This window comes from Oncorhynchus gorbuscha, linkage group LG17 (assembly GCF_021184085.1).
Source record: "Oncorhynchus gorbuscha isolate QuinsamMale2020 ecotype Even-year linkage group LG17, OgorEven_v1.0, whole genome shotgun sequence".
NCBI classification, from domain to species: domain Eukaryota; kingdom Metazoa; phylum Chordata; class Actinopteri; order Salmoniformes; family Salmonidae; genus Oncorhynchus; species Oncorhynchus gorbuscha.
Window position 1 is genome coordinate 36,039,615 of NC_060189.1, and position 25,044 is coordinate 36,064,658.

Here is a 25,044-nt window from a genome sequence, read left to right on the forward strand (position 1 = left end):
CATTCACTCTTGCACCATGCCCGATCAATTAGTTAAAAACATGTATATTTTTCTTTTCTATGTTCATTAGCTATTTTCCTGCGCGCATATGCCATAGTCTGGAGACCATCTCTGTAGCCACTGCTGGAGGAGCGTATCATCTAGCAAACTCAGGTCAAACGAACGACTAAAATGAGCGAGTCACTGAGAAAAACGAATCATGACCTGAGTCAGTAAAAGGAGTCGTTCAAAAATAACGAATCGTTCGTGAACTGCACATCACTACAGTAACGTTAGAGCGGGAAGTCCGGAAGTCATTTCTTCACCAAAGGAACAACAACATCCGCGGGCTAAATTTGAAAAAAGTATTTGTCGAAAATTGGTAAGACAAATGGACTTACACTGTAAAATGTTGGTGTATATGGGTAGCTATATACTAAACTAGTAGTTGTGGGAATGTGGTAAAATTAGGTTTTCTATCTTAACGTAGACAAAGGTTGCTTTCTCAGTTAGCTAGCAGTAACGTTAGCTAGCACAACATTGCTAGCCTCTGCGAATCCGAGTGTGTAAACGTTAATGGACACTAAACTAGCTACAGCACTATATAACGTTAGCTAGCTAACTAAGATTCGCTTGTTTATATTGAGTACGAATCTTTGCTTTTTTACAGCTACATATTTTCTAAGGTTGACCCCATCGCTCTTACGAATGAATCCGTGGGACATTGCTCCATATTCAGTGACACCAGTTGCAAGTCTTTTGACCAGATGCGTCGCCTCGGGTGTTCTTTCCCAGGTGAGTGCATGCCGAGCAGGAGTGTTAACTAATTCATCGGGCATGGTGCAAGAGTGAATGCAATTAATTTATTATGGGGGCCTGCAGTTCGCAAAATACTTTGCGCTGCTTATCACCCTCACTGCAGTCAACAAATACATTCCGCAAAGAGTCGTTCACAATCTAGTCTGACTGCAGCCACAGCTAGACAGGTGGGTATAATTTGTGGAACGTTCCAACAGGAATTTGTTCCAAAAACGTCGTAAATAACAAGGTTGCCAACAAACAACCCATACAAAGTTGTATCGCGGCGGAATAAGATACCGGGTACGGAGTGTGCTATTTCAAAGTGTTTCACTCACCACGTTTATTCCGAAAAATGTCTGTCCTCACTCTGGTAGCCAATGGACAAACATGAAGAAGAAACTACGTGGCGAGTTTATGCCTATTCAGCAGCTAGTTAGCTAGGTGAATTGATCATGCTACTTTTGTATATGCGTTGTTTGTTGGCAACCTTGTACTTTACGTTTTTGGAACAGATTCCTGTTGGAACGTTCCACAAATTATACCCACCCCAACTAGACCTCGTTTCAAAAGTATCAAGACAATCTTATTGGTATGCCTAGCAATCAACACATGTGCATTGTTTAGACACGTTTCCGAGTCTCAGTCACAAATGACAGCTCCAATAAGCCACCTTTGTTAAAATACATAACGAGAGGCTTGTAGAATCATGCCTCTCGAGTTTTATGTTCATCGTTCATGGGCAGGGGGTCATGCGTGCTCTGGGCATAACTGACTCAAATGAAAGAAATTAGTCGAACGATTTGTTCTTTTGACTGAATGAGTCAAAGATCAGAGTCAGTAAAAATATCTGAACTTCCCATCATATACTACCAGGACCCAAAATGAATGCAATCAACTTTCACCTGGTGCAAAAACACACCTACACCTTGGTATAACAGAGATTATAAACTGGGTGGTTCGAGCCCTGAATGCTGATTGGCTGACAGCAGTGGTATATCAGACCGTATACCATGTTTATGACACATGTATTTTTACTGCTCTAATTACATTGGTAACCAGTTTATAATAGTGATAAGGCACCTCAGGGGGTTGTGGTATATGGCCAATATACCACGGTTAAGGGTTGTGTCCAGGCACTCCGCAATGCATCTTGCCTAAGAACAGCCCTTAGCTGTGGTATATTGGCCATATACCACACCCCGTGCCTTATTGCTTAATTATAAACCTGGTGGTTCGAGACCTGAATGTTGGTTGGCTGAAAGCCGTGGTATATCACACCGTATACCATTGGTATGACAAAAAAATATACGATTTATTGGTCTAATTACATAACCAGTTTATAATAGTGATAAGGCACCTCAGCCATGGTATATTGGCCATATACCACAAACCCCCTAGGGCCTGGATCCATGCATTCTGTGTTGTCATACATAAGATCAGCCCTTAGCCATGGTATATTGGTCATAATCCACACCTCTTGCCTTATTGCCTAAATATACCATGGATATGACACAAAATTACTTGTTTACTGTTCATATTGTGTTGGTAACCAGTTTATAATGGTGATAAGGAACCTCTGGGTTTTGCGGTATATGACCAATATACCATGGCTAAGGGCTGTATCCATGCACTCCGCGTTGCATCATACATAAGAACAGCCCTTGGCTGTGGTGTATTGGCCATATACTAAAACCTCCTTAGGCCTTATAGCTTAATTAGATAATATTTTTTGAGCAGAATTATTCGAGAATGTTGCCATCTCTAGGAGGGTTGTTTGGGTACCCTTGAAGAAGAGTGTCCTCTTCACTTTTTCCACATTTTGTTACGTTACATCCTTATTTTTCCTCATCAATCCACACACACACTATGCCATAATGACAAAAGCGGGTTTTAGATCTTTTTTTTCATGTTTTATTACCTTATTTACATAAGTATTCAGACCCTTTGCTATGAGACTCGATAGGACTGACAGAGCTCCAGAGTTCCTCTGTGGAGACAACAATCTCTGCAGCACTCCACCAATCAAGCCTTTGTGGTAGAATTGCCAGATGGAAGCCACTCCAGTAAAAGGCCCAAGACAGCCCACTTGGAGTTGCCACAAGGCACCTAAAGGGCTCTCAGACCATTTTCACAGTAAAGTCTATACCGTTTGTATTTGACGCATGTGACAAATAAGGTTTGATTTGAGGAACAAGATTCTCTGTTCTAATGAAACAAAGATTGAACTCTTTGGCCTGAATGCCAAGCCTCACATCTGGAGGAAACCAGGCACCGCTCATCACCTGGCCAATACCATCCCTAAGGTGAAGCATGGTGGTGGCAGCATCATGCTGTGGGGATGTCTTTCAGAGGCAGGGACTGAGAGACTAGTCAGGATCAAGATGAACGAAGCAAAGTACAGAGCACTCCTCAATGAAAACCTGCTCAGGATCTCAGACTGAGGGCTCACTTCACTTTCCAACAGGACAATGACCCAAAGCACACAGCCAAGACAATGCAGGAGTGGTATCGGGACAAGTCTTTGAATGTCCTTGAGTGGCCCAGCCAGAGCCCGGACTTGAACTCGTTCAAACATCTCTGGAGAGACCTGAAAATAGCTGTGCAGTAACGCTCCCCATCCAACCTGACAGAGCTTGAGAGGCTCTGCAGAGAAGAATGGGAGAAACTCCCCAAATACAGGTGCACCATGCTTGTAGCCTCATACCCAAGAAGACTCGAGGCGGCTGTAATCGCTGCCAAAGGTTCTTCAACAAAGTACTGAGTAAAGGGTCTGAATACGCATGTAAATATGATATTTGTAAAAAATAATAATAGTAATAAAAGACGGTATGCTCTGTCATTATAGAACAAGGCTGTAATGCAACAAAATGTGGAAAAAGTGAAGGTCTGAATACTTTCTGAATGCACTGTAGTTGCTTTTCTACCGATATCCTAGGCCATCACACTAAGTCTCTTTCCTTACAGGAGGATGTTGATTCTGTCCCTAGAGAACCCCACGTCTTTTCCCCACATCTCCTGGAAGCTGAACAGCTCATCACTATGGAACGGGAGCTTGACAAGGTAACGTTACAAACCGGTATTATTGTATTAATTAGTGCACATAATAGCAATACATTTAGCAAGAAAACAATTGGACATTTATTGGACATGTTCAGGTAGTCCCTCCCCGTTCCAGTCCGTTTTCTTCCATTTGGTGCCTAGTGACTACAATCCTGGTTTGGTGCCAGACACCTGTCCTGTTTGATGCAGAGATATGCATTTACCTAACTTAGTTCTATTTGTTTTAGATCAATCTAGAAATGGAGTTGTTGAAGTTGGAAAAAGAAAGCGCAGATGTCACTCACAAATTTTATTTGAGTAAGTGGGGATGTGGTACTTTTCCTTTGTGGCGTCTTGAGATTCAAAAGGTAGGTAGTATGTAGCAACATTGTCAGATACAAACATGTTTAATGTTTGGAGGGACAGCCAGACTTTGATGTAATTGTCTGGTCATAAATTAATAATTGAATTTGTTTCTTATAGGTCAAAGGTTTACATCATTGCAGCAATTCACCTCCCATCTACAAGATGTGCTGAGAGAACAGGCAAGCCTGCGCCGAAGACTGATGAAACCACTGTGTCAGACTAACCTGCCCGTAGAGGCAGATCTTCACAGGTGAGCTACCTTTTATTTTTGCATGCACTGACAACACTGTGTTTACAATATTCTTGAATTCTGTACACAGGAAGATGCCCTGATGTGTTTTGTGATGTTATATTGCTGAGTGTACCTTTTTGAATTGTATTCTCCCAGTTAACAGTGGAATGATGGTCCTGTTTTATAGATATGTGGTGGAGGTCATGAGGATGGTGGTGGACTTCATTGAGAACTTGGAGGCAAAGATAAGCACTGTTCGTTCTATTCCCACCATTGATGATTCCATGAGCAATCTGGTGAGTTCTTTCAGTCAAAACCCTATCTCCAGGCCAGATGTATTGCAAGTCCTAAACTCTGCCATGGGTTGTGTTCAGTGGAATGCATGTAGCTACGTTTTGTACAGTATCTTCCTCTTGACCCCTTTTTATCCTCTATTTTACAAGCCTACCCCTTACCCCAGAATAATAACACACTTTTCAGGTTGTTGAATTTATACTAGCTAATGGTAGTAAGTAAGCATTGTCTGAGCCAGAATGGCCCATGTTATTGTTAATACTGTACTGTGATTGTTCATGTTAATTTTATACTTTGTACTCTCTCTTTCTCAGAACAATGGCATAGCTCAGCTCCTAGCCCAGGTGACAGAGGTGGAAAGACTCTCTAAACAGATTCTACAGTGGAGAAGTCAAAACAGCAGCACTTCCATCAATGACATCACTACCTGAGAGCAAGGTGAGTCCCAATTCTTCACCTTTTTCCTGAAGTGTGCACTTGCCTGTCATGGATTCAACAAGGGTGGAAACTCCCTACAGCCAATGTTTACATTAATCCACTGCTTTCAAATCCATTGTTTTAAATTGTAGTGTGCAAGTAAACACTTTGGGAGAAGGTTGGAGAATCGGGACGCAACCCAAGGCAAACCTTTCAGAACGCTTCAATGGACATTTGTCAGTTATACATGACGAGGATTATGTGTTCTGAAAATGTTTTACAAATGTCTCATTCAGAGAGAATGGGTGTTGTGTTACTTTACAACATTCCCCTTAATGTGCTTTTTTTATGTTAATTTTGATTCTAATTAATGATATTATTGTAAATAAATTGATCTTGTTAATATTTGGACTGTTCGTACCCTGCGGACGATGGAGCCGAGTAGCTATGTCACAATGAGACCTCCCGATTGGCGCAGCAGTCTAAGGCACTGCATCGCATTGCTTGAGGCGTCACTACAGACCTGTGTTTGATCCCAGGCTGTGTCACAGCCGGCCGTGACTGGGAGACCCATGAGGCGGCACACAATTGGTCCAGCGTCATCTGGGTTAGGGGAGGGTTTGGCTGGCAGGGATTTCCTTGTCCCATCGCACTCTAGCGACTCCTTGTTGTAGGCCAGGCGTCTGCAAGCTGACGTCGGAACTTAGGGGAATTGCAGCGATTGGACAAGACTGTAACTACCAATTGGATATCACGAAATTGGGGAGAAAGAGGGGTAAAAGTACAACAAAAACGAAATCACAATGGGGCTATCTCGTCTGTGGACTCTGAATTACACTTTACTCTCTCTAACTATCAAACACACACATAATTCCATTGTTGATGGGTGTTTATGAGATGAGAATAAGGACAAGAGAGGGAAAATACTAGTGAAGAGCCTACTTTATTGCCAAGACTTTGTGGACACAACTGAAATACACAAATAGTCTAAAGCAGAGTTGGAAAAAGATCCATAAATTCAGACATATACACTTGTACAGTGCACATGAAAATATTTTTTAAACTTCCCATCTATCATATGACTATATGATATATGTCTATGATTGTGAGAGCCGTAGAGTCAGAGCCAAAAGCAATAAAGTGAATGTAACAATCTGTTTCCTTGCTGTTCACTATGTACTGTGCCTTCGGAAAGTTCTCAGACCCCTTGAGTTTTTCCTCATTTTGTTACAGCCTTATTCTAAAATGGATTAAATATATAAAAATCCTCTGCAATCTAGACGCAATACCCCATAATGACAAAGTGTAAACAGGTTGTTAGACATTTTTGTAAATATATTAAAAATAAAAAACAAAAATACCTTCTTTACATAAGTAAAACCTTTTGCTATGAGACTCAATTGAGCTCAGGCGCATCCTGTTTCCATTGATCCTCCTTGATGTTTCAACAATTTGATTGGAGTCCACCTGTGATACATTTTATTGGTTGGACATGATTTGTAAAGGCACACACCTGTCTATATAAGGTCCCACAGTTGACCGTGCATGTCAGAGCAAAAACCAAGCCATGAAGTCAATGGAGATGTCCATAGAGTTCTGAGACAGGATTGTGTCGAGGTGCAGCATTGAAGGTCCCCAAGAACACCGTGGCCTCCATCATCCTTAAATGGAAGAAGTTTGAAACCACCAAGACTCTTCCTAGAGCTGGCCACCCGGCCAAACGGGGGAGACCAAGAACCCGATGGTCACTCTGACAGAGCTCCAGAGTTTCTCTGTGGAGATGGACCACCATCTCTGCAGCACTCCAAAAATCAGGCCTCTATGGTAGAGTGGCCAGACAGAAGCCACTCCTCAGTAAAAGGTATATGACAGCCTGCTTGGAGTTTGCCAAAAGGCACCTAAAGGACCCTCAGACCATGAGAAACAACATTCTTTGGTCTAATGAAACCAAGATTGAACTCTTTGGCTTGAATACCAAGCATCACTTCTAGAGGAAACCTGGCACCATCCCTACAATGAAGCATGGTGGTGGCAGGATCTTGCTGTGGGGATGTTTTTCAGCGGCAAGGGGAGACTAGTCAGCATTGAGGCAAAGATGAACGGAGCAAAGTCCAGCTAGATCGTTGATGAAATCCTGCTCAGGACCTCAGACTGAGGTGAAGATTTCCCCCTCCCAACAGGACAATGCAGGAATGGCTTCGGGACAAGTCTCTGAATGTCCTTGAGTGGCCCAGCCAGAGCCCAGACTTGAACCCGATCGAACATCTCTGGAGAGACCTGAAAATAGCTGTGCAGCAATGTTCCCCATCCAACCTGTCTGAGCGTGAAATGATCTGCAGAGAAGAATAGGAGAAACTCCCCAAATACAAGTGTGCCAAGCTGTTAGCGTCGTACTCAAGAACACTCAATGAGGTAATTTCTGCCAAAGGTGCTTCACCAAAATACTGAGAAAAAGGTCTGAATATTTTTCTGAATGTGAATTTTTTATATTTTTTTGCCAAAAAATGTAACTGTTTTTGCTTTGTCATTATCTGGCATTGTGTGTAGAAAAAGTTTTAATATGTTACAATGTAACAAAATGTAGAAAAGGTCTAGGTTCTGAAGACTTTCCGAAGGCACTGTATGTGTACATACACACCATTGGCCTGGCACTAGATCTGTGATTTAATGCTTGGCATATCAATGAACCTGTTCAAAGCAGATGAGGGCTCCTTCTCATAAAGACAGGCTGATTCATATGAGCAGGGTGTCATCGACTGAAGAATTTGAAAAGTGGGACGCTTGGGCTATTTTAGACTTTTCTTTAGCGTAATTGAATTCTGTACAATAACCACAGCTTTTGCTATGGATATAGTGTAAGGATTTGTTTGTAAGCGACTTGCCTAGTTAAATAAAATATAGCATTGTTAGTATTGTAAGTCAATCCAATTCAATCAAATGTATTTCTAAAGCCGTTTTTACATCACCTGCTGTCACAAAGTGCTGTACAGAAACCCAGCCTAAAACCCCAACAGCAAGCAATGCAGATGTAGAAGCACGGTGGTTAAGAAAAACTGTGGAGGGTGAAATTACGATTGAGCTGTGTTTATTGACATTGTGTTTATTAGCATTTTACAGTACAGTACCTACAACTTATATAAAGTGTGGTTGTAAAAACGGAGGTTGGCGTTCACGCATGTGCTATTCTGCTGCATACCACAAGTTGTCAGCTTTTAGCTTTGTAGGGGGACTGTTCCCCAAACTGCTATTTTGGAAACTGTTGCAAAATGTGGCAATTGTGAAACATAACATGCGGTGAACAACAAATTCGCGATAAGGGATGATGACTAGAAAACCTTTCTTGACCCTTACCTAAAAGCTATAATTTCCTTTCAGGCCCCAGCGAGGTTCGAACTCGCGACCCCTGGTTTACAAGACCAGTGCTCTACCACTGAGCTATGGAGCCGGTTGTTGAGGTAAGAATGTATTGGCATTTGATCACGTGATGTCATAGAGCCATTTCGGACTATTTTACTTCAAATTCGAAATAACCAACACTTCCTATGTCTAACTACACCGCACATATTCAGCTAGCAAGGCTATCTTGTGGAAACGAAAGCTGCGTGCCAATGTCGGACATTTTCGCTGTTCAGTCCGATTTTGCCACCACCGTCGTGTATTGGCTAGCAAACTAATTACAAAAGTTTATAATAAAAAAACTATAAATGGAATATATATAAAATTACAATTATTTACAATGATGGCCTGGCAGAGCTCTAACTTGAGTGATGCAGAGGTCCAAGGCACTGCATGTCACTGCAAGAGGTGTCACAAGAGGCTCTGGTTCAAATCCAGGCTGTATCACATCTGGATGCGATTGTGAGTCCCATAGGGTGGTGCACCATTTCCCCCCTGTTTTTTCCAGGTTTGGTTGGGGTACGCCGTCATTGAAAATAAGAATTTGTTCTTAACTGACTTGCCTAGTTAAATAAATAAAACCAATTGTGCACTACCCTATGGGACTTCCAATCATGGCTGCTTGTGATACAGCCTGAAATTGAACCAAGGTCTGCAATGGTTCCTCTAGCACTGAGATGCCTTAGACTGCTGTGCCATTCAGGAGGTGCATCCAAAGTGTATTTCCCTGTAACATGCCATTGTTTATGAAAGTTTATGAAATAAACATGTCTTCAACCCCCATATCACACACTCACGTACTTAAATCATAGTTGTGTGTACATCAGTGGAGGAAGGGGAGGACCATCCTCAGTGAATTTAATAAAAAATACAAATAATGAAACATTAAAGTTATAATTTTTAGACAGAACTATACTAAATACACTGCTCCAAAAAATAAAGGGAACACTTAAACAACACAATGTAACTCCAAGTCAATCACACTTCTGTGAAATCAAACTGTCCACTTAGGAAGCAACACTGATTGACAATACATTTCACATGCTGTTGTGCAAATGGAATAGACAACAGGTGAAAATGATAGGCAATTAGCAAGACACCCCCAATAAAGGAGTGGTTCTGCAGGTGGTGACCACAGACCACTGGTCACTTTTGAATGCTGGCGGTGCTTTCACTCTAGTGGTAGCATGAGAAGGAGTCTACAACCCACACAAGTGGCTCAGGTAGTGCAGCTCATCCAGGATGGCACATCAATGTGAGCTGTGGCAAGAAGGTTTGCTGTGTCTGTCAGCGTAGTGTCCAGGGCATGGAGGTGCTACCAGGAGACAGGCCAGTACATCAGGAGACGTGGAGGAGGCCGTAGGAGGGCAACAACCCAGCAGCAGGACCGCTACCTCCGTCTTTGTGCGAGGAGGAGCACTGCCAGAGCCCTCTAGCAGGCCAAAAATGTGCATGCATCTGCTCAAATGGTCAGAAACAGATTCCATGAGGGTGGTATGAGGGCCCGCCGTCCACAGGTGGGGGTTGTGCTTATGCTTACAGCCCAACACCGTGCAGGACGTTTGGCATTTGCCAGAGAACACCAAGATTGGAAAATTCGCCACTGGAGCCCTGTGCTCTTCACAGATGAAAGCAGGTTCACACTGAGCACATGTGACAGACGTGACAGAGTCTGGAGACGCCATGGAGAACGTTCTGCTGCCTGCAACATCCTCCAGCATGACCGATTTGGCGGTGGGTCAGTCATGGTGTGGGGTGGCATTTCTTTGAGGGGCCGCACAGCCCTCCATGTGCTCGCCAGAGGTAGCCTGACTGCCATTAGGTACCGAGATGAGATCCTCAGACCCCTTGTGAGACCATATGCTGGTGCGGTTGGCCCTGGGTTCCTCCTAATGCAAGACAATGCTAGACCTCATGTGGCTGGAGTGTGTCAGCAGTTCCTGCAAGAGGAAGGCATTGATGCTATGGACTGGCCCGCCCATTCCCCAGACCTGAATCCAATTGAGCACATCTGGGACATCATGTCTCGCTCCATCTACCAACGCCACGTTGCACCACAGACTGCTCAGGAGTTGGCGGATGCTTTAGTTCAGGTCTGGGAGGAGATCCCTCAGGAGACCATCCCCCACCTCATCAGGAGCATGCCCAGGCGGTGTAGGGAGGTCATACAGGCACGTGGAGGCCACACACACTAATGAGCCTAATTTTGACTTGTTTTAAGGACATTACATCAAAGTTGGATCAGCCTGTAGTGTGGTTTTCCTCTTTAATTTTGTGTGACTCCAAATCCAGACTTCCATGGGTTGATACATTTGATTTCCATTGATAATTTTTGTGTGATTTTGTTGTCAGCACATTCAACTATTTTTTGGAGCAGTGTATATTCACGTCACCAAATAATTTATTAAAACATACTGTTTTGCAATGAAGGTCTACAGTAGCTTTGCAGCACTCTGTAGGGTAGCATCATGGTGTAGCCGGAGAACAGCTAGTTTACGTCCTCCTCTGGGTACATTGATTTCAATACAAAACCTAGGAGGCTCGTGGTTCTCATCCTCTTCCATAGACTTACACAGTAATTATGACAACTTCTGAGGGACCAACCTATCAGAGCTCTTGTCCACTGAATTAAAGGATCGGAGAATGAATCTAGTACTGAAACATAAGCTACAACTAGCTGGCACTGCAGTGCATAACATGTGGTGAGTAGTTGACTCAAAGTGAGAGAATGACAATATATTACATTTATTTTTACAAGTTAATTTCTTAAAACATGAAGGAGAAACAAGAGAGCAAGAGAGAGCTAGATTTTTTTTTAAAATCTAACTTGAATATACTTAGCTAGTGAATGCAGCTAGTTAGTTTAGCCTACTCAAACACCCGGCTCAATCAGAGGGATGCTATGTTACCTAACTAGCTATGGCTCTCCAACAGTGCAACTCTTCCTTGTCAAGGTAAGCTTTTGGTTTTATGAATTTATTTCCACCGGGGCCTGCCGGTGAAACTGCTAATCTGCTCGCTAACTGTACACTGTACTGCATTATTGTAGCGGGTTTACTAAAGTGTTAGCTATAGTAGCTATGTTGCCTAGATGTTAGCTAATATGGTGACAACAGTGTAGGCTGTGTGTAGCGCTTAGCGGTTATGATATGAAGATTTGGCTTGTAAAGTTTTTTTTGCCTGATCACAGACAGCTGATGTGTTGTGCACCGAAGTCCACAAGCAAAGGGAAAAGGTGAGAGGAGGAGAGCGTGTAGATGCGAGACATAATTATCCAACGATCTAAGGGCTCATGCTGTTTGTATGTGGCTGCTTTGAAAGTGAATTGTGTTTGGGTGTTTTCAATAGTGTATTCCTTCTGACGATTCTGTTGAAAAACATTTCTTAAACGGAAGCAAACGGAACAAAACAGGGATAAACATACCTAAATTTGTCCAATAGAAAATCCTGTTTTTAACTGTTGGACTAATGATTACATCCTAGATCAGCTAGATGCAGGCAAGATTGTGAAAGGCGGTCTTGAATGTGTCAATGTCTGTCACCTTGATTACTAAGATTGTCATGTATTGTATTGTCATGTCTTGTCCCTGTGCTTTCTCTTCTCTTCGTTTCCCCCTGCTGGTCTTATTAGGTTTCTTTCTCTCTCTCTATTCCTCTCTCTCTCTATCGTTCCGTTCCTGCTCCAGGCTGTTCCTCATTCTCCTAACGACCTCGTTTACTCTTTCACACCTGTCCCCTATTTTGCCCTCTGATTAAGTCTCTATTTCTCTCTCTGTTTCTGCTTCTGTCCTGGTCGGATTCTTGTTTGCCGTTTGCTGTACCCTTGTTCCGTTCTGTTGTATTCTGCCTCGTCTTCAGATACTGCGTGTGAGCAGGTGTCTCTATCCTCTACGGCCCGCGCCTACCCGAAGGGACCTGCAGTCTGTTGCCGCAGCCCTGCAACTCTCCCCAACTAAGAGGATTTATGTTTTCCCTGTTTGGACATTTCCTGTTAAGGATTGAGGATTATGTTTTCTCTGTTTGGACTTTAATAAACTCAGTTTCTGTTAAGTCGCTTTTGGGTCCTCACTCACCTGCATAACAAAGATGTCTCTCGACTTGGCACCTACGATGTAGACTTTCATTCATAAGCTAGGTTGTAGCAACCTTATCATGGGTAAGGGAACATTTGAGTATCGTGTAGTAGCCTAAACCAATCGATCCTACATTGAATTGAGTGAATGGAATATAAATGGCAGTCATCCAATATACTGTAATAGAAATAAGGCCATGCTCATAAAAACAATAATCATCCTCCTTCATCTTAAACGGCACCGACCACCACTGGTACAATCAATTTAGAGAGTGAGAGAGCCTCATATCATATTCAATTCTATATATCCACTGTATACAATAATCCCAGAAAATGTTGTTCCTGTTTCAGTCATGTCTTTGGCCACGTTCACATGGGTCAAACAAAAACACCTGAATCATTGGTTGACTATAGAGCTTCCCACAATGCAGACGATGGCTGCAGGATGAAGTTGGTGAAGAGCAACTGCAGAAACTTGATCACATGATTTATGAACGTTTATGTAGTCTACTGGTCGGCGCAAGTCTGACAATCTTTATCCCCATAATGCAACACACTTTGAAAGGCAGTGACCAATGATGGTCACCGACTTGACAAAAGTGGGGATAAAACTTTCCTTGGAAGAGATTCCCTAAAAACACACCACTTCGATACAGCCGTGACTTTTTCGTAGCAGGTTCGAATAATTAATGTGGTAGGTTGGGATAATTAGGTTAAGGTTAGGTAAAGTGTTAGGCTTAGCGGAAATGTTCACCTAACCTGCATCGAAGTGGTGTTTTTAGGGAGTCCCATCATTGAATGTGCTAATGGTAGTTGGCAAACCAAATATCCAGACAATAAAAAGATAAATTAGTTTGATGGTTTGCAAAGCAAAGTGTGTGATGAAGTGTGATTTTGCCCTAGCTTTGCCAAGAGGCAGTGCTTGACTTTGGCAGGAGTTCACCAAAGCTGAGTACGAGCACCTCAAATTTTCAACTGCTTGAGTTCCTGCACCTCTTATAGAATATTATCTCAAAAGTATTGTGGAGTTCCTGCACCTAAATATAAACAGTCCCTGCACCCATAATCTTTTGTGGACAGATTCATGCTTACTTCTGGGTAACCAAGATTACTGCACCCAAAATGAGTACTGGCACCTATTTCAGTCCAAGTCAAGCACTGCCAATAGGTTATGATGATGTTTTTGGACGAATGTCGTTAGGAGCTTATTTTTATCCCATTCATCTAATTAATTCAGGCTATATTTCCTGCCTAGTCATGACATCAGTCCTCAATGTTTCAGACACCAGAACCAAGCAGGGTGACTTGGACAAATAGGCTAGCCTGAAGTGTGGAGTCAGTCCACACCGAAGACAGAAATGGAGTGATATTCCGTTTGGATTCCAGGCGTCAAATTGGCAGTTTTTCCTTTGACTGTGCCTTTCCCTATTAATCCTCTCCTGTCATTCCACCCTATTCCCTCTTCCCCTTTCTCTCTCTTTCTCACTATGCTTTTTCCATGTCAAATGAGCACATAACTTGTGAGTCTGTATGGAACATTTATTTCAGTATGTGATCATGAGAGAATATTAAATAACCTGGTATTCATTCTCCTTATACAGTATATTCATTCATTTACTGTTTTAGATTCATTTCCTTTAGAGAAAGCATTGTCTTACATTAGCAAAGTCTTACATTTGAATTATAAAACCTTTAAGACTTTAACACAGCAATTAAATCAGCATTACATTACCTTAATGAAAAGAGGTAGACCTATAAGTGCCAACATCGACAACAATTAGACAAAAGTTAAACAGCAATATGCCTTGTTTTTAGTTACAATCACTTAGGCCACAGTCACAAATAAATTCAATCACCTCTCAATCGACTCTCATTTCTAGGCATCAACGTAGTCTGAGTTCCCGCATATCACCCCTGCGTCCTCGTAATGGGCACAGTTATGTATTCCTATGTCTGTGTGTTGACAGTCCAGCAGGCTCTCCTCTGTGCCCTCACACTGCACATCGTCCAGAAGAATCCGGAGACTCTTCCCTTCTCCAAACTCAGAGTGCTTGGATGCCTTCAGGGCGAATCGGAACCCCAGCTGCCGACATACCACTGCCGCGTTCTTCGTATTCCACAGGTCGTCGCACACCGTACCCCATTCACCGTTGACGAAGATCTCCACCCTCCCCCGGTCGTCCCGCCCCTGCTCATCCCCCGCCAGTCTCACCGCCCCGCTCTGAGGCGCGGCTGCCGGCGCCAACACGCTCTCCGACCGGTGCTTGCCCTTCTTTCGTCGGTTTTTCCGTCGTGTGTGCCTGGGTGGTTTGGTTGTAGTTTGAGGCAGTGTGGTGGTGACGACGGCAGCCTCTTGCTCCTTTAGAATGTCCATGAGCTCCTGAAGCCAGTCCTTGTCGGACTCGCTTACTGCGGACTCAGTGGGATGGGGTCTGACGGGCTCTTCTGGCGGGGAGAGCTTTTGATGCTTTGTCGGTAGTTCAACTCCTGTTAATGCTGTGGGATAGAAGAACAGGTCAGATTTAGGATAACTACATGGATTGTCCTAATGAATAGATCGGTGAGATGAGGTTATAATTAGCATGTACGCCTATCCACAGTATAATAAAAGTGTAATATGAATCTGGCAATCTCAGAGGTCTTGTGCCTAAAATATCTCTCAAATGACAATAATCAGGGAATTGATGAAGTGAATAATCTAATCGAAGCAGCGAGATCTAGTGACAATCTAGATCGAGCAGCGAGATCTACTGACATACTGTAAGTGTTTGATTGAGCAAAAGGGGCTAAATATAATGAACAAAATAAAAGCAGACAGACTGAGATATATGTTGAAAGCCAGCATACTCACTTTCTTTTGGCCTGAACTTGATGAGCTTGCTCTTCACTCTGACAGGCAGTGGGTCATAGTGACATTGTCTTGGCGGTGCCCGTCTAAAAAAGACAAAATACCAAAAGTTCTCAGCTCAGCAGGGAAGAAAACTAAATCAGAGGGTGAGAAGTCAAAGTTTCACCCCAGTTTCATCAGCCTCTGTTGAGACTTCAACTCTCTTTTTTTGATTCGCTTTCAGCTGTCTCCCTCCCAGAATGAGGCTGAAGGTAGAGAGTAATTCATATCAGCTTCATGAGCGAGTGAGAAACAAATAACTTGACACAACAGTATAGTGCTGCAGCCAACAGAGAGCAAAAGAGAGGGTATGCAAGAAAGAGAGAGATCTTGCGGCCAAGACTGTTTAGACCTAAGTCAGTGAGAGAGAGATTTAGATAAAAGAGCATTCACACTGCTCCAACACCCTTTATTTTCTTTTCTGTTCGTTCTTTCTCTTTCACCTAGAAATCTGGAGAAAGGGAGAGTGAGCCGACCCCGACAGAGGGTAAGAAAATCTCAATGATCACCAAAACAGAAATAGAATGCCGTTCATCAGCAGTTATGCTATAAGAACAAAGAACACACAGAGAAACAGAACGTACAATGTAAATCAGATTCTGAACTACAGACAGAAAAATTATGATGCGGCACATTCTTCTGACTTAAAATAGATCAGTAATCATGAACAGATGCTTAACATGTTTTTCTGATTTTGTTTTGTCTTGGTTTCTTTTTAAAAGTGTGTCTATGACGGTAATGCTAGGCTTCTGCCATCTTCAAGAGAAAAGCAGAAGGCCACGACACTTTGTTTAGCCCTCACCTTACCAAACATTGTGGCAGGGTCAGGCTGTTGGAAATACAGATTGTGGCTTTAAATCCTTACCTTGAGGGATCCACCAGTTTGTAAACAACACCGGTGGGAGATGTGGCACTGGGCACTCCGGTTGACATGAAGTACAGTTCTCCTGTTCAGACAGAAAAATTAACATTTCACATAATTTGGCAATCTAGCTGGTTTCAGTGGCGATTCTCCATTGAGCATGCTTTTTAGTCCAAGGACTAAACTTAATTTTGGTTTGGGAAACTGGCCTTAAATGTGTGCAGCCTAGAGATCTGATGCTTAAAAAACCTTTTCCATTGCATGTGTGACCATGGGCAAACAAAAATAGGTTTAATGTGACTCCTCCTACCTGCCTCGTCCTCAGCGAAGGAGATAATGTACTGGTAGTAGTTGTTTATGAGGCCAGGAAAGGCACAGGTCAAACCAATGCCCATACAGATCTCATGGTAGTTCCACTGACCCGTGTTCTTATTCTCCTGGAGGTTCATCATACGCCTATAGGGAGGAGACACTACATTAAATGTTATTTAAAATTTCTTTCATTTGCAGTATGCTTTCCTTATAGACCATATATAAAAACATAAAACACAACTTTCGAAACATAAGAAAATACACCTGCTACAGTTCATCCGGAAAGAATTCAGACCCCTTGACTTTTCCCACATTTTGTTACGTTACAGCCTTATTCTAAAATGGAGAAAATAGTTTTCCCCCTTCATCAATCTACACACAATACCCCATAATGACAAAGCAAAAAACAGTTTTTTAGCCATTTTTGCAAATGTATTAAAAAAAATATTCAGACTCTTAACTCAGTACTTTGTTGAAGCACCTTTGGCAGCAATTACAGCCTCGAGTCTTCTTGGGTATGACGCTAAAAGCTTGGCACACCTGTATTTGGGGAGTTTCTCCCATTCTACTCTGCAGATCCTCTCAAGCTCTGTCAGGTTCTTTGGGGAGCATTGCTGCACAGCTATTTTCAGGTCTCTCCAGAGATGTTTGATTGGGTTCAAGTCCGGGCTGGCCCTACTCAAGGACATTCAGAGACTTGACCTGAAGCCACTCCTCCATTGTCTTGGCTGTGTGCTTTGGGTTGTTGTCCTGTTGGAAGGTGAATCTTCGCCCTCAGTCTGAGGTCCTAAGGTTTTCATTATGGATCTCCCTGTACTTTGCTCCGTTCATCTTTGCCTCAATCCTGACTAGTCTCACAGTCCCTGCAGCTGAAAAACATTCCCACAGCATGATGCTGCCACCACCATGTTTCACAGTAGGGATGGTGCCAGGTTTCCTCCAGACGTGACGCTTAGCATTCAGGCCAAATATTTCAATCTTGTTTTCATCAGACCAGAGAATCTTCTTTCTCATGATCTGAGAGTCCTTTAGGTGCCTTTTTGCAAACTCCAAGTGGGCTGTCATATGCCTTTTACTGAGGAGTGGCTTCCGTCTGGCCACTCTACCATAAAAGCCTAATTGGTGGAGTGCTGCAGAGATGGTTGTCCTTCCGGAAGATTCTCCTATCTCCACAGAGGGACTCTAGAGCTCTGTCAGAGTGACCATTGGGTTCTTGGTCACCTCCCTGAACAAGGCACTTCTCCCCCGTTTGCTCAGTTTAGGAAGTCTAGGAAGAGTCTTGGTGGTTCCAAACTTCTTCCATTTAAGAATGATGGAGGCCACTGTGTTCTTGGGGACGTTCAATGCTACGCACATTTTTTGGTACCCTTCCCCAGATCTGTGCCTCAACACAATCTTGTCTCAGAGCTCTACGGACAATTCCTTCGACCTCATGGCTTGGTTTTTGCTCAGACATGCACTGTCAACTGTGGGACCTTATATATACATGTGTGCCTTTCCAAATCATGTCCAATCAATTGAATTTACTACAGGTGGACTCCAATCAAGTTGTAGAAACAGCTCAAGGATGATCAATGGAAACAGGATGCACCTGAGCTCAATTTTAAGTCTCATAGTAAAGGGTCCGAATACTTATGTAAATAATTTCAGGGTTTTAGATGTAATAACTTAGCCACATTTTCTAAAAACCTGTTTTCGCTTTGTCATTATGGGGCATTGTGTGTAAATTGCTAAGGATTTTTTAAATTTAATCTATTTTAGAATAAGGCTATACGGTAATAACATTTGAAAAAAGTGGGGGTCTGAATACTTTCTGAAGGAAATGTATATGGACTCAAACATCTATAAACACTTATAGGATTGGATTGAAAATGGTGAACACGTACAGTAAGGAGCCTTACCCACTCATGAAGTCTCCAAATATGTACATGCCGTTCAGATTGGGGTATTCACACCCTCTGTACACATATCCACCAGTCACAGACTTGCCCATCTTGTGAGGGTAGGCATAAATGGGGAGTACATCATCTGGAAGAGAACAGGAGGAAGAGATATAAGACGTATTTTTTAAATGAAGGAAATTGTGCAGCAGAGCCTATGGTTTTCCAGAAATCCTGGTTAAATTCACAGATTCCCTGCTTATTCCCACCTGAGCACTCCCCTTCTAAGCACATTATGACCCTGGAGAACGGCGTTCAATCCCTACATCCACCCTTCCAATCTCTTCCCACTCTGGTTCCATTACTGTCGAAGGATAAATAAAGTACAGTGTTCAAGTTTTTTTTTTTAAAACAGGAAGATTTTTTTTTTTTAAGGAAGTGACAGAACAAAACACACTGAGACCTTCATCTCCCAGTGAACCACAGGATGCCGGCATGACAACGAGCATCGGAGTTGGTTTTGCAGGAACAAACTGATCTTGGATCAGGCTACAGGATTCCCACCTAGAGAGCTGTTGGCGCACAGCTTCTTGTCATAACAGGAGAAGCCCTCTTTGGCCCTCCAGCCGTAGTTCCTTCCCTTCTCTATGATGTCGATCTCCTCAAACTTATTCTGGCCCACGTCCCCGCAGAAGATGCGGCCCTTCCCCTCCTTCGTCAGAGGGTCCCCACGGTCCACAGAACACCTCCATGGGAGAAACAAGAACAAGTCGACCAACACAACTACTTCAGTAGCTACAACGAGATTACACTTCATTTCCAAGTTATTACTCCTTTATTCAGTGCAGTAATGTAATGTCTCGCCACACTATATAAAGTGTAAGGAGGTGTAATGTTTCATGAAGTAAGCATATCGTGAAAGTGTTGAAAAAAAGGGGGCACCTCCACATGTTCCGCACCCCGTAAGCGTAGACTTCAGGGCGCGCCCCGCGCTCATGCACAAACGGGTTGTCAGAAGGGATCCTGTACAGGGGACCCCTATCATTGTCATCAACATTGATACGGAGCACTTTGCCTAACAGGGCTGACCTGCAGAAGAGAGGAGTGTAAACTTGGAACATCTTTCCGCGAGTATGATTATTGTCTTTGCGGTTTACCTAAGTAACTTATTATTAGCAACTGTGTTAATGGTACAGCTGGAACTAATTAAAAAGTTATGTGAGTCGATGCCATAAGATGACATCATGAATGAGAGGTCCACATATTTTTCCCTCTTCTCTCACTTGTTCTGAGCGTTTCCATATTTCCCAAAGGGGTCTCCGGCCATGCCCCCGTCTCCAGTGAAAATGTACAGGTATCCATCATCAGCAAACATCACCATTCCTCCGTTGTGATTGGAAGCAGGCTCATCAACCTCCAGAATGATCCTGAGAAGGTGTTTGAGACAGAGACAGATACGAGACAGAGAATTCAGTGTGGCAGCGCCCATCTCTCGGAGGTACAATAATTATGGAAAATATACTGCTTATCCAAGAACTTTGTTGGTGGCGGGAACTCATCTTATCCACCTCTAATGTGTAATATCTACCATGTGTTATGCACAACAGCAATTGGTCGAAAGTAGTGTTCTATATATAGGGAATAGGGTGCCATTTGGGAGTCATCGATAACTGTACCTCTCAGATGCGTGGTCCACCTCGTTCATGTCGCCGGGGGAGACGCGGAACTCGCTGACCCTGATCCTCTCGTCGAAGCCGATCTCCACAGAGTAGTACACGTACAGCTTCCCATTGTACTTATAGTTGGGGTGAAAGGTCAGGCCGAGGAAGCCCCTCTCGTCCCCCTCCCAAGGTGATGTCAGAACAGCCTTGGTGATGTTCAGGAAGGGCTTCTCCAGCTTGGAGCGGTCAGGCAGGTACGTCCACACCAGGCCCACCTACGATATGATAAAAACTTTATTGTCCATTTACATGGAAATACATTTTGCGAGGTCAGCATACAAATAAAAAAAATGCCCAAAATCTATGCACTATTGGCCGGTTTCCCAAACATAGATTACGACTAGTCCCTATTCTCTATTGAAATAACTTTTTAGTCCAGGACAAAACTTAATCTGTTTCTGGGAAACCGGCACTAAAATACCACAATGCAATACAACAACTCTGGAAAGTGAGCACAAACACACCTGTTCGGCTATAAAGAAGCGGTCGTGCCATCGTTGGCGTGCACCATGGCCAGGGGGTTCCGCAGCCCGTTGGCTACTTCCTCCAGACAGAGCTGCAGGCAGCCCTCGGGGTCGGCCAGGACGTGGCCCAGATTCTGCGTCAGCTGCTCGTTGCTGAGGAGGTGTGGGTAGCAGTAGTCTGGGTCCTCCAGCTCCAGGTGCTGGCAGAAATGGACCTGGTCCGGCTCGGCTTGGGCTAGCTGCAGGTCGTCAGAGAGCAAGGTGATGGTGGAACGGCATTTGAGCCAGAACTGAGAGCAGTAGTCAGGGCACAGGCCAGGGAGGGTTCTGATGGGGGTACTGGGGTCTTCTGCATCAAAGAGGTGAGCTGCATATGGAGAGCATTCCTGAAGGAGGGGAGAAAGAAGGAAAAGGAAGAGAGAAATGTGAGGAGTGAGGGACCAAACAAACTCTTTCATTTGCGCAGCCCCCATGTCCTGTTAGACAATCGCCTTGTTCTGTGGAGAACATACACTTTCGATTTGAGGAGATACACTTGTTATGACAAGGTGCATTTTATCATGCAGTGATTGACAAACAGCGCGACACAGGACATACATTGTTAATTTGTTTTTATGCATTCTATTACGCAATTATGCACTGTAATAATGCACGTCAGATCGGACTATTTTATCTCATTGGATGAATGTGCGGGTGTATAACAAGTATATGCCTCTACAAACATGCCTGTGCTAGCCAATAATAGCTGGATGATGTAATTCTGAAAACAAAACCATGTATCGACCTTTACCCGTTCTTTGCTTACCTGGCAGAGAAGGTCCTGCACGTACCCAGCACAGTTGGCATATCCATAATTGTCGAAATTGTCCATGATCTTATAGAATTTTGCCATCAATTCCTGGTCCTTCGCTGAGTCGCAGCACCCGAAGTTCCTGTACATTGCGCAGAACTGGAGGTCCTCTTGAGGCTTGAACGGGGGCTTGAAATCCAAGCATTGTGGGTGTAAGGACACAGGTGCTATCCAGAATCCCAACAAATATAACCCAATGAACGGCGAGTGCCTGACACGACCGAGGATATCACAAAAATACCACATTCTGCCGTTACGGGTCACCCGGTGCCATCAGAAAGTTATGCAAACCAGCGAAAAACGAGACTGCCTCCGGTTCGACTGTCCTGTGAACGCTTTATCTCGTGTGTGGTTGGTTCACTGAACTTTGCTCTGAAGCTTTAATCATCAACGTTCGACGGGTTGCAGTCCGTTTTATTTGCTATTCCACCCCGCAAAGTATCTGTCTTAAAGGCTACTTTGTTGTCCTCATGCTACACCGCAAATCAACACTGACAGAGTTACATTTAAAATTAGTCCCGAATCTATATGGGTCCACACATTTCAGTGCTAAATTGACACACTGCTCAGTTTAAAGCCTTATTTGCATATTTCCCAGAGTGTCTTGCATTTCGCGTGAAGTTTTAGAATGTACCACCCATGACTGTATTTGTAGTGACAGAGACATTGCTGTTGCGTTCATCGGAGTTCAGTCCTGCTATGTTATTCTTCAAATAAAACGATTTAACACATCCACTAAATATTTCGTGAGGCATTACTTTGAGGGCATTGGTTAACCCTTAGCCTACAATAATTAAAATAATTTTAGAAATCCCCATCAAAATCCGTCTGTTTAAACAGAGATACGTGTTTTTTTGCATGGGCTGCTTCTCAATCCCCCGCATCCGCCGATATCACCTTCCCGCATCTGCGGTGAAAGGTGGCAAAGCTAGACTATCTGTTGTTCCATGTAGTGAATCTGTTATTCAAAACATTTCTATTGTCTAATAGCAGTAATGCCAAATTCAATGTTTCATCCAATATTTTTTAAACATATTTTTTGATACCTTAAGGTGTCTTAAAATTCAAACAAATAAATGATCCTTGGTTTTCCCATTTTAAAACAATTCCATATGTTAGTTTAGAATGGCCCTCCCCCAGTTTAGATAAGGCTTAGACTTAGACTAATGGTTTACAGGCAAATCAGGCCTGTAAAGTAACACTATGCTGGCTTGAAAATTATATCTAATTCCTGTCAGAATCCAGACAGAATGGGGCTATTTTTATTAATCTGCATTCAGAATCACTGCCAGATTGGGAAGACTAGTACATGAGACTACCTAAACCATCTTAATGAACTTGAACAACCATTTCAGTAATGGGTGTAAAAGTCCAAGTAATAGATTGGATTTGTTTAAAAAATGTATGCTATTTATATTTGAGTAGAATGAGATGAATTAATCCAATCATTGTATATGCAAAACATAGATATTGAACTAAACAATTCAAAAACTCTACCTGCAATAGAGCATGTTGGGAAACATGGTAATGGTGGACGTGGTTTTGGTTTAACACTGGTTGTATTAACACCAACACAGGTTATTTTACACCAATGACTGTTCATTTAACACAATCAACACTAGTCATGTTACACTGAAAATCAACACTTGGTGATATATCCATATGAAGGGAAAGGGGGATACCTAGTCAGTTGTACAATTGAATGAATTCAACTGAAATGTGTCTTGGGACTGCCTTTAATCGACGTCCACCTCATTGGCACCCGGGGAACAGTGGGTTAACTGTCTTGCTCAGGGGCAGATTCAGTACTCATCTCTAAAACAAAAGCAATTTTGGTCAAAAGAGTCTATATTAACAAAGGAAATGGAAAGACTAATAGTACAGATAGATAGCAATAAAAACTGTGCCAAAGAGGAAAAACAAAAAGAAAGATCAAGAGTAATATATTATAAGAAATTAAGCGAACTGGATGGAAAATGAGGGAAAAAGCACCAAATGATTTTTTAATCTTCGACATAGAAATGCTACCAAAAATAATAATTTACTAAAACTTGATACAAAGGATGGAGTCCCCCATGATTCACCAAACTATAATTTAAAAAAGAGAGTGTAAAGTACTTTAAGCATATGTTTTCATCTTAGTCTCCTCTATCTCCACTAACAGTTGATAATTATAGGTATTTTTTCTATTATTCATGTAAAATTAACAGCTGTACAGAAAGACTCATGTGAAGGCCAATTACAGAGGAGGAACTTCTTCATGCAAATAAAACCTTTAAGTCTGGGAAAACTCCAGGGTTGGATGGCGTACCAGTGGAGGTACAATAGGCAGGCGTGTGCCTTTCCAAATCATGTTCAATCAATTCAATTTACCACAGGTGGACTCCAATCAAGTTGCAAAAATGTCTAAAAACCTGTTTTAGCTTTGTCATTATGGGGTATTGGGTGTAGTTTGAGGAGGAAAAAAATTAATGTAATCCATTTTAGAACAAGGCTGTAACGTAACAAAGTGGGAAAAAATCAAGGGGTCTGAATACTTTCCAAATGCGCTGTAAACCAAACCTTTTTTGATATACTCAGAGGACCGTTATTAGCATGTTCTAACCACTCCTACAAAAATCGTTGATTATCAGATACTCAACAAGGTCTGATTAAATTATTACTGAAACAGGATCCAAGTGGTAAATACAAAGATCTTGTCCATTAAAACATTTTGAGACCCTTACACTTCAGTGTAGTGATGCCACAATTCAAATTTTAAAAAATGCATAGCGCATAGAATTAAAAAGGTATTGTCGGATATTATTCATCCTAATCAGACAGGTTTTTTACATGGACAATACATTGGAGATAATATAAACTGGAAACAATAGAACACTATGAAACATTTGGGAAACCAGTTCTGGTATTCATAGCTGACTTTATATTTCAATTTTGGAGAATCTCTTAGAAAATGAGTTAAAGTTACAGGTATGTATATATTTACAATAAAATATATGGGATTGGAAATTATGCAGACAATTGAATTGATGGAAGCTACAATCTATCAGCAGTATTAAAGTTGATCTACCCATTTCTCCCTGTCTGGAGAAATGCCATGGCTTCTTTTGCTATTTTATCTGTTCTGTAGTTATGCTTGACCACAGACGTAACTAAGTCATTTTTGCACCACTATTCGTATCCCCTACAGTACCAGTCAAAAGTTTGGACACACCTACTCATTCAAGGGGTTTTCTTTATTTGTACTATTTTCTAGAATATTAGTGAAGACATCAAAACGATGAAATAACAAATATGGAATCATGTAGCAACCAAAAAAGTGTTAAGCAAGATGAGATTCTTCAAAGTAGACACCCTTCACGTTGATGACAGATTTGCACACTCTTGGCAACATAGAAAATAGTTTAAAAAATATAGAAAAACCCTGGAATGAGTAGGTGTGTCCAAACTTTTGACTGGCACTGTATATGCC

The 25,044-nt window shown here is 42.5% G+C and overlaps 2 protein-coding genes and 1 non-coding gene across 6 annotated transcripts; 1 reads left to right on the top strand and 2 right to left on the bottom strand.

Annotated features, from left to right (window-relative positions):
• Positions 1–199: 199 nt before the first annotated feature.
• Positions 200–9,516, top strand: haus2 (HAUS augmin like complex subunit 2). Of its 4 annotated transcripts, none has more exons than XM_046309327.1 (8): positions 202–361; positions 650–774; positions 3,745–3,840; positions 4,068–4,137; positions 4,303–4,435; positions 4,605–4,713; positions 5,026–5,149; positions 8,504–9,516. In XM_046309327.1, exons 2-7 carry the CDS (start codon positions 688–690, stop codon positions 5,140–5,142), a joined length of 612 nt encoding a protein of 203 aa, XP_046165283.1. In that variant the 5' UTR covers positions 202–361; positions 650–687; the 3' UTR covers positions 5,143–5,149; positions 8,504–9,516. The 4 variants fall into 4 exon arrangements, with proteins under 4 accessions (XP_046165284.1, XP_046165283.1, XP_046165282.1 ...); XM_046309326.1 differs by lacking the exon at positions 8,504–9,516 and adding an exon at positions 5,281–5,533; XM_046309328.1 differs by lacking the exon at positions 8,504–9,516 and having other exon boundaries at positions 200–361; positions 666–774; positions 5,026–5,533.
• Positions 8,502–8,573, bottom strand: trnat-ugu. Its single transcript has one exon. It is a non-coding gene; the product is annotated as a tRNA-Thr (tRNA).
• Positions 9,517–14,121: 4,605 nt separating the features above from the next.
• Positions 14,122–22,158, bottom strand: hhipl1 (HHIP-like 1). Its single transcript, XM_046309503.1, is given in 12 exon segments — positions 14,122–15,092; positions 15,448–15,530; positions 16,349–16,430; positions 16,656–16,801; positions 18,559–18,685; positions 19,102–19,283; positions 19,480–19,626; positions 19,821–19,964; positions 20,214–20,473; positions 20,723–20,745; positions 20,748–21,108; positions 21,528–22,158. Coding segments are annotated over 12 exon segments (2,466 nt in total). The 5' UTR covers positions 21,819–22,158; the 3' UTR covers positions 14,122–14,472.
• Positions 22,159–25,044: the final 2,886 nt, after the last annotated feature.